A 10,061-nucleotide genomic window follows, 5' to 3' on the forward strand; every position below is an offset into this window, starting at 1 on the left:
ACAGAGGTGATGTTCAGTAAGTTTTCCTTTCTAGAAGCTTTTGGGAACACAAGTTACAGCAAAAACAATGACTATTCTTTGGAAGAGGCCAGCTAAAGCTATCGCTCTGCCTTGGACAGACCTTTCTGCTCTGCACACCTGGCAACTGTAGCAGCCTGACTGGATTTCAAACCTAGCCTTATTTTACGCCCCTGCCCAGAGCAGAAAGTTCACTCCTTGCTGTTAAGGGGATCAAGTCAGAGGGACCACCTAGATCATCTGAAAGACAAAATAGGAGACACATTCCTGACTGGACTGATGTTACCCACCTGCAACCTGTTGGTCAGAATGATGTTGGGGTACATGGCCCCCACATCTAAATGGTAGATAAGGGGACACTCAATTCGGTTAGGGACATCCTTCAAGGAATTCAGCTTGACTTTGATTTCATCGCAAACCTGTGGTGAGATGTAAAAAAGTAAAATTCAAACAGGAAGGAATTAATGATACAGTCAAGTATGCACTGTATTTGGTCCTTAATTTCTGACATGCACAGAGACACTTGCCACCGACTGTGGGGAACGGAGGAAGGGTATGAAGAAAGAATGGAACAGGATTAAAAAGAGTGGCAGCAGTGAGTCTCCTTTAGCCACCAGCATATTTAAGGTTTTGTTTTGGACCTCCATGTAAGTTTCATCTACACTGCAAATGCCTACAGATAAGCTTCTCTGTCTCTCTCCACGGAGTATAAAATGAGTCTAACCAGGCACTTTAACATGTGTTGTCTCACCAGACACATTCAGGATGAGAAAAATCACAGCCTTGCCTCCAGCCTATGCCAGCTCCTTATTAACATGGGAAATAAGGCACAGATGTACATGTAGCAGAACTCAAAATTGAAGAAAGCCGTTATATAACACTAATACACGTGCACAGGGCACAGGCTTGCCTAAAGAAGTGTGCTGCAACTCCATCCTCACGGTTCAGCTCTCCCTGGAACACCCAGCCATGCCCCATGCCCTGCAGGCTGGGGTAGGGCAACATACCTCCTGGAAGTTGGTGACTTGATCCAATGGCAAACCTTCCTCCTCTTCGATAGCATGCCGGAGCGTCTTCTCCACATGCTGCACCAGGAAGTCAAAGGCAGCAGGATTCTACAAGGATATGGGAATGATACTGAGACTTTTTCTAGCCCTGATATCCATCCTTGCACACTGTGCAGAGAAGGGGGCGGGTGACAGCTTCTACTAGATTGTCCATGTTCCAGTGTAACTTTGAACATGGACTCACTACTTAGCAGAGCCTCTGTATGGGTAGAGAGCAGTTCACCTCATCTGAAGGGTAGCTGTCTGAAATGGGTCAACTGAATGGCATCTTAAAATGCCCCTTCTTCATTCACTGATCAGCTCAGATGTGAGCAGGCAGACAAAGTTGGCCAGTTAGCTGGCCCGACCTCCATAGCCAACTTGAGCTCCCTAGTACCGAGGGAGGGTGGCTTTCTGCTAAGAACCCTACAACTCAAAAGTCTAGACCACCRGCACTAGGGCAAAATACAAAGTAGGGAAGAGATGGGGCTGCTCCCCTGCCCTTGGAGTTCTCCCGCAAAGGAGGCCATATGGGGCAGCTAACAAGAACAGAAGATTGCATTTATGTTCCATAGTGCAACACTTCTCATGAGACAGGGCTGACCCAGCAGTCAGCTGCTCACACATCTCACTGCTCTAAGGGCTCAAGGATTTAGATTCATTCAAGATCCTTTTACATTCACAGTGCATGTTCCCTCATTTACTAGATTAAAGCCACTAAAATACACAGCACCGAAGTGTGGTGCATCACACAGCAGAGAGTGAAGCTGCCTCTAAAACTTACAATACAGACAGTATCACTAACCAGAAACAGGTAGAAGAGGCCAAAAGAAGCTTGGGTTGAGTGAGAGAAGGACAAAAAGATATAATCCCGAGGAGACAAGAACAGAGCCATCTCTGCCAACAATGACTGGCTCAAAAAACAAAACAAAAAACTCCAACCAACCAACAAACCCATACAAAAGCAAACAAACCACTTTCCTTGCTGTGACACTGTCTTTACCTGACAGACAGTTTGAGGTTATGAGGAGTAACTCCTCCCATCCCTTCCCATCCAAGCTCTAAGCAGGTTCATGTGCTCAAGCCAGAAATTAGGTACCACAAAATTTTTTGATAGGTATTGCTCAACCCCCAAAAGAACATGGGATGTTAATTCCAGTGGAGGGTTATTCCCCACTGCCATGCTCTTCTGAGAGATGAGACAGAGGATCATTGTCTTACCATTTTAAAGCCTCTGTTGCAACACCCTGATCGTGCCCTTACCATTTTAAAGCGGCAGGGGATGTCACTGCGAAAAACCCCAGATTCCAGAGCTTCCACATGGCCTCCTACATACGTCTCTGAGTCCAGCACATGGCCATCATCTGTAAGTTTGTTGAACTCCTGCTCCTGCTTGTTGGGGAAGATGATGTTGGCATGATAGGCCTGAACCATCAGCAGTGCCTCACACAGTGTCCCAGAACCTTTTCTTAACACCTGTAAGAGACAAACATCAAAAACTGGACTTAGAAAGAAGTGTTGTGCAGGGTACTGCTGGAACTAGGCTGGCCTTGTCACCATATCACTGAACTGAGGTGTTTGAGCTGGTGTCCAACATAATGTATTATTCAGGCAGCATCGCAGCCCAAGGCAAGCAGCAGCACAGTGAGAAAACAAAACCAACTCCTTCACTTAGGTTGCACATAACTGGCCTATAGAAAAATACCTATGGCACTTTCTCTCCACAGTACAGCAGCATTTGGAGACTACTTTCTCTCTCCTTTCCTGACAAAAAAGTACCCAGGCAGTAGGAATCAGTTCTATTGCCAGTGTATCACTGTTGCATGGAGGATGCAGCTCTTTGCCCAGAAAAGAAATTGTTTCAGGCATGCACTCACCTCATCAGGCTCCATGGGAATGATGGTGCACAATGCAAAAATGAAAGGGTGCACATACTTCATGTACATGTAATAGGTAGCAACTGCATCAGACACTGAATAGGTGGCCAGAGTCTGTTGAGGAGAGAGACAAATTAATCCCAGTCATATTTAACACAGCAGGTCAATGACAATAACCTTGCATTGTTTCTTGTTGTACATGTTAATATCAGCAGGAAGATGGGAAAGGTATGTTCCTGCATACAAACATCCCAGCATGTAAAAAGAAAGAGTTATCAGCTGGCTTAAGAGGACATTCTGCTTTAACCTTAATTACATAGGTATAAGTCAGTTTTGAATTTGCAGAAATGGGGAAGATGAGCTCACAGCCACATATCTGCACAGATGCCACACTTCTGAGAGTCAGAAGGCCACTCTTGGCCTACAGAGATATTCCAGGGCTTCAGCAGAAACCTCATTGCTTGTGTCCATGATGCACTTTAACAAAGCACTGCTCTGTTGCAACACCCTGAGTATTGCCATTTTGCAGGAGTGTAAATAACCAAAATATATATTGGCAATGCCAATGCCAGAAACGCTTCAAAAGAAATCCCATTCTTCCCATAAGCTCAAGTTCTTTAAGGTGTCTGAAATTCAGGAAGATACACTGACTTGACTTCTCTAAGACCACTGCATTAAGCAAAAGTATTTCATAAAGCTCTAACTCAAAGTTTCAGTAAGATGGCAGATGCCTGGAGATACAGCACAGGATGGGAATACCTGAGGCTCCTCTGTAGCCATCCGGCACATCTCTTCAGGGTCCAGCTCCACTGGATCATAACCCAGTTTTGCTTTTGCTGCTGCTTTCAGGTTGTGACTTCCCACTGGGAGATAACTGTCTCTCTTCACCCACCTAGACAGAATAATGAAAATGCCAGTCTATGAAGAGATAGCCCTGCACTTCGGAAAGGGCTGAAGTACACAAAAAGGATTTTGATTACTGTAACAGGGAAAGATGAGAGCAGAACATCCAAGTACTGTGGAATAAGAGGCTGCACAGCTTTAGACATTCTGCATATCTACCAATGCTCTTAAACCCTGACTAGTACAAACTCTGCTATTCAAATCATTTCCATTGCTCAGATTTCTCTCAACCCTCATACTTCAGAGACTCAAAGACACACATTTAAACACAGGAGGAGATATCAGCAGGACTGCAAAGACAATCAGCTGTTTTCCAGAGTCTGGACGCTAGTCCAGTGGGAAAAACATCAATATGATAGTCACAGCTTCCAAGGTGGACAGTCCTCTCCTGCACACAGGCACGTATGCATCCTTTCTTCTTCTCTCTGTGCTAGGCAGGCTGTTGGGTTAGAATACAGTCCTGTTCCCACTACAATGGCTTGATCTTATATCCTGTCCTTTTATCTGCTATCCAGGACAGGTCTCAAACACCCAGTGACAGCCACCARCAGACTGTATGAACAGAGTTAGTCATTCAGGCTAGTGTGGTGAAGACATAACAGTTTCTGTAGCTAATGGCACACAGTGGAAGCAGCACAACCAAAGAAAAGGACTATCACCCCAGTCTAATGAGGCATAACACATGATAGCAGTGAACAGAGATGGAAAAGGGACAGTATTCAAATACATTAACTGTAGGCATTTTATATAAGTTTAATGGATAAAGATGCAGTTATATGGTACAGAGGAAGCATTAGGTACCTCAGACAATCCATGTGGATGCACTGCGGTGCTTTGTACTCTCCCTGGCTGTCCTTCTGAAATCCGATCTCCTGATACATATTAATTCCATGAGCTGCTGCTCTTGCTTCCACAAAAGGCCTGGGGAGAAAGACAATGCAGAAGAGAAGGAACAAAACGGTCACTTTCCTTCACCCCCCACAACGGTTTCAGAATTACTTTGTTATAAACTACTTCATGAAGAATTTTTCTTGTGAATTCTCCTTCGCTCCAGACCTTATCTGTGATATCTGGCCACAGTGAAAACTCCCTGTAGGGCAGAACTACAGCATGAAAGAAGGGGTGACGCTGCTTGCTCACATCCTATATCAGGAAGCAGAACTTTATGATCTGTCTTCCCTTGCTTCCCAAAGGCTTAGCTGCTCTGGTCTCCCTATTATTCTGCAGTTCTTTTTTGGCCCTTTTCCTGTTCTCAAGATATTGGGGTCATCAATATACAAACATTGCCAAATCGATGACAGTTTAGAAGTAGCTGAGCAATCTCATGACCAACTGGATGGGACTCTACAGAAGTTCATACTTCAAAGCCAATAAACACAGCTCTGCTCAGAGAAACAGTTCTGAGTTCCACCTCCCCATCTTCGACAGTCCTCTACAGGCTGAGGTCCAAGACTCAGCCCAGCACCCTGGATAAAGGGCACGTAATCAGGATGTAAACAGGTACCCAAACTGGCTGGATAGTCTGCACAGACAAGAGCGCATATGGCCACCATGTGAGCTCCAGACAGAGGACACCAAGACTAGTATCTGATCTTGCCCCATAGCCCAGATGACATTTCCCCTTTAGAAACCAGGTTAGTTTTCCATTCCTGATCTTACCAGTCAAAGAAGTCTCCATTGTATGTGACAATGATGGTAGGTTTGGTCTCCTGGACGTGTTCAAACCACCTCTGGATTAAATGAGCCTAGTATGCAACAGAGGAATGAAAAATAATAATAATACTCAGCAACTTCACCTCCTGCACAGAGGGGCACTGGATATAATACAATTTACACAGTCCTTCCCCTCTGCTCTTGACCTAGCTAGAACTTGACCTGTCTTATTACACCATGAAACGAAAGCATCACCAGCACTGCGATGTCCACTGTGCTCCCCAAAGATGCAGCCTATTGAGTGATAAGCTCTCTTTGGCCTACAAGAGACCAAGGCAGATAAACAGCCTTACTTCCCCAAGCAGAACGTACTTACCTCATCTGGTTCATTAAAGACACAGAATGGACCCTCATACTCTGGTTTGGGAGTAAATTCAAAGTCTTCAATATCCTCGGAGACGATCTCCCTGTTTGTGATCAGATAGCCCTAGGAAGTTGACAAAGAAAGAGTTACTGAGTACTCACATCCCTGGTACACCAGGGACAGGTTCCTGGGCAACCAGAACACACTGTCTAAAGGATGAAATAATCTTCCACTGATGTGATAATCCTTGCAAGGCTTGACAATCAGAGCTTCTGTCAAGTGGAACAACTAGTTGGAAGTCAGCTTCTGAACAATTGCTTACAATCAACTAAGGAGGCCAAAGGGAGACAACTTAGGACTATGCTCTCCAAATTACTACTGCTCTCTCAAAGGAGCACCAGCAGCCTTAGCTGGGTTCTGCAACACACCAAACAAGGAAATTCTTATGTATCATTTAGATTTCAATTTTATTTCCACGGCCATTACATGTAGACCAAGCAGCTGGCAGCAAAACAAGCCTGGAATAAGATGGCCAAAGGTGACATGCTGGTCTGCTGCCTAGTATTTTGCTCTGAAGCATGAAGAAAACAACTGTTGTTCCATTACCTGCCCATCAATCATGTAGGAGATCATCATGATCTGGTCTGTCTCTGCATCAGGAAACTTCAAAGGGAGTTTGGTAGTTTCAATGTCAAAGGCGAGAACAACGGGATCCTGAATATGACCAAATACATTAACCTCAAGTCAGCTTTAGAATATGATTTAACGAGCAGTTCCCATTAGACTCACTAGGCTCAATGCTAGCACAGTAAGTCAGTCATACCCTCCTTGGTAATCATTTTATAATGTGTCTTATCAACCCAAAGCAAAATCAGTACCCAAGCCTGTAAACAAAATTTGCTCCATGAAAACCATGGTATAATGCCAGCTGTCTACTCGGAATTAATGCCATTCCACTGCTGGAAGTCAGCCGCTAGCAGAAAACAAACTAGTCATGTACAGGCACAGACTGACTCCTGCCTGACAAACACTCACCGGTCGCTCTACAAGGTCATCTCGGCGGGTGATTTCAGGAGGGTAAGTGATGCCCCGGTATCGCACATTGTACCAATGAGCCTATCACAGGGAAAGATGCAGGAAGCGCATTAATGTGAGGCCTGCTCCTAGTAATACTTTTGTTCGCATACTGGGGACAGAACCACATGAACTAACTGTAATTCCAAGGAAAGACTCCAACTGTGGCTATGCATCAGATTATTTAACTTTTCTGTGCGTCAGTAACCAAAAAAAAGGCCCACCAGTAATAGACTAGATTTCACACATTAACTCATTGTCACAAACACCTTTACACAGGTACTGGAAAGAGATAAAGTTTCCATCATGCCTGCACTTCAAGAATACAGTAGTAGGAAAATGAATGTCCTAAGCTTCTCCTAGCTTCCATATTCCTTACTCACCACATGGATCTTCAGGTCAATGGACAGGCGAATATGGTAGGGTACATCATACTCCCGCATATCCACAATGTTGTCCATTTGGTTGGCAACCTTTTTTGAGGGTCCTTCATCATCTGTGGACAGGCTGCCCCCAGCAAGAGCACTACAAGGAGCAGAGGAAACCAGCCAATTTACCTAAGTAGGTTTATGCACATCTCAGACACAGCAGGCTTGACCGTAGGAGACAATGTGGCAACAGTGGTACCCAGTGATAACCAAACAGCAAAATATATCAACAGGAGAGAATAGAATAGGAAAAGCTTCCCCTTAATGCAACAACCCCCTTCTAGAAAGATGGTCATCGGGACTGACAGCATGTGAGGAAATGTTGCACAATCTACGATCTAGTCTTAAATTTGCTTTTTGTCATGCTTGTGTGCTATTAAGAGGTACAAACAGACAAAAAAAAATCATTTCTATGCCTGTATAATAAATGTTTCTTACGGCATTGGATTTATAAAGTATAGTAATGAGTTTAAGAATAATTGGGCAACCCAGGAATAACTCTGAACAACAGAAGTACACCTTTCAGTTGGGCAGGGAACGCTCATTTCACAAGATTCCTCTTCCTTTGAAATGGTTCAACCGAAATCAGACTTCAGGAATAGGAAACCAAAGAGAAGATCAAAATTTTCATTTGTACTTTTTAGCCTGTATGACTAAGGGAATCCTATTAAGCCCACAGATCAACTGCCCTAAGGAGGCCTCTTACCTTGACAGCATAGATGTATAGACATCGCTCGCCTGGTCTCGCTCTCTGTTTTTCCTCACAGCAGGAGAGATCTCTTTCCGCACCTTCACTAAGTCATCCACCGTGTTGAAGGATAGCTTAATGTAGTTCCGCTTAAGACCCACCAAGTGATTTGGCTACAAAGCAACAAGACAGTGCCAACTGAGGGTGGAAAAAAGTAACAAGGGAAAGGAGAAGACTGCTTATAGTAAGAAATGGTTGAAAGGCAAATTATATTGACACACATGGAAGAACTGGCCAAAGAAGAGGTATCGATTGGATGGAAAGACCAGTAGTGGGAAGAGGCTCTAGCAAGCATGTAAGCCAGGGAAGAACATAAGAACTCTGCTGGTTCACACCAAGGGCCATCTCGGCCTGTTGTCTGTTTCCAAGCGCAATCACTAGTATGCGCCCAAGGAAGAGTGAACGTATAGTATTTCCCTCTGCCACAACACTCTCTCACCCTCCATTTTTTAGCTCAGGAAATTTCTTGAGCATCCTGTGAAAAAGACTATGTGCCAGGGGAGAAGAATATACTTTTTTTACTATTACTATTAATAAGCAATTATTATCAATAAGCAATAATTAGCCTATGATACGCATATGCATATTATGCGTATGATTCTGATACACAATGCAAACAGTGTTTGAAGATTAAACATACTGCTTCCCTTCACTGCTTAGCCCCTTTCTACTCCACTTGAGCTCTGCAATTTAAAAAAATAAAATAAAACAAAAAAAATCAGTTATTCAATAGTACAGCAGGCAGAGGAACACTGACCAGATCCAAATCTTCTTTGGGGACAGTTTCTAGCTTTGAAATTTTCCCTTGAAACTTCTTGGAGAGGAAGGAGGACACTTCTCGTTCACAGCCCTGTGAAGAAACTGGAGAATGAGCAACAAAGCCAGATGCTTTCCCAGAGGAGATGACAAGAAGTTCTGGGTTCTGGCAGTAGTGTCCTCACACAGCGAGGTGAGGACAGGAGGCTGTGCTGAAATCCTGCCTGTCTGGAAATCAGTTCCTTCAAACTGGGGCTTTCTTTGACCATCAGTTCACTGCACTGTCAGAACAAACCCAGTTTTGCAGTGAGAGAAGGATCGAAATGGGATGAGAGTGGACATTTACCCCTGTTTGGACTTAGAGGAAGTGAAATAGGCTCTGGGGATCAATGTGAGGGCAAAAAAGAACAGGAAAAATATGTGACAGGTACTTGAAGGGATAATTCATCACATAATGAATCAACCTCCCTCTAGAAACCTTGATGGAACCACAGTACAGATGCAGCTGCTGCCCATTTCAGGTCTTTTCTAACAGCTCTGACAAAACCACAAACAGAAGCACTGTAGCTGTATTTTCCTCTTACCAACCCAAAATGATCACAAGGCCTCTCAGCTTATTGGGGGACCCTTCATGCCAAACCTGCCCTTGTCTCTGGGACCTCTGCCACCAGTTTACTCAAGACCCCGCTTGCCAGCGCGCAGCTTTGAAGCCCATACTTGCCTTCTGGGTAGCGATGTAGAAGTACGGCTTGTAGGGCAGGGCCACCTAGGAGAAACCAAAACCAGCGAACGCTGCGTSACCCTGCAGCCAAGGTGAGGAACGGGCACCACGCTGCCCTTGCCGCGTGTCGCTGACATTTGTGTGCTGCACACACATCCCTGCATCTCCCCAGCACCCACGCTGGCCCCTGGGGACCCAGGCCAGGGTGGACAGTGCCGCCGTGCGGGCGATGCCTGGGGCCCTGAGCAGCCAAGCTGGTGGCGCTGGAGGAATGGGACCAACCTTGAAGCGGCTCCCGTCCTCCTGGATGAAGTAGTAGTCCACAGCGCTCACCAGCCGCCGGTCCTCGTCCAGCACCTCTGTCTGCGCATGCACACAGCCTGTTGTGACACCCCCCCGCCCGGTCCTACCGGGTGCGTGACGGTGACACCCCCCCACCCCCGCCCCGGTCCTACCGGGTGCGTGACGGTGAC

The 10,061-nt window shown here is 45.3% G+C and overlaps 1 protein-coding gene across 1 annotated transcript in view; it reads right to left on the reverse strand.

The window, feature by feature from the left end:
- POLE (DNA polymerase epsilon, catalytic subunit) overlaps positions 1-10,061 on the reverse strand; it is a 31,249-nt gene that overhangs the window by 19,942 nt on the left and 1,246 nt on the right. The window contains exons 2-16 of the mRNA XM_026082306.1: positions 9,871-9,951; positions 9,589-9,633; positions 8,869-8,961; positions 8,070-8,224; positions 7,319-7,460; positions 6,897-6,977; positions 6,468-6,575; positions 5,874-5,984; positions 5,504-5,589; positions 4,646-4,765; positions 3,701-3,833; positions 2,942-3,055; positions 2,328-2,540; positions 1,026-1,133; positions 309-437 (exon numbers count right to left, since the gene is read on the reverse strand). Of these exons, the coding sequence (XP_025938091.1) occupies positions 309-437; positions 1,026-1,133; positions 2,328-2,540; positions 2,942-3,055; positions 3,701-3,833; positions 4,646-4,765; positions 5,504-5,589; positions 5,874-5,984; positions 6,468-6,575; positions 6,897-6,977; positions 7,319-7,460; positions 8,070-8,224; positions 8,869-8,961; positions 9,589-9,633; positions 9,871-9,951 (1,719 nt within the window). The remainder of the gene's footprint in view (positions 1-308; positions 438-1,025; positions 1,134-2,327; positions 2,541-2,941; positions 3,056-3,700; positions 3,834-4,645; positions 4,766-5,503; positions 5,590-5,873; positions 5,985-6,467; positions 6,576-6,896; positions 6,978-7,318; positions 7,461-8,069; positions 8,225-8,868; positions 8,962-9,588; positions 9,634-9,870; positions 9,952-10,061) is intronic.

The sequence above is a fragment of the Apteryx rowi genome, unplaced genomic scaffold (assembly GCF_003343035.1).
Source record: "Apteryx rowi isolate R43461 unplaced genomic scaffold, aptRow1 scaffold_571, whole genome shotgun sequence".
NCBI lineage: Eukaryota > Metazoa > Chordata > Aves > Apterygiformes > Apterygidae > Apteryx > Apteryx rowi.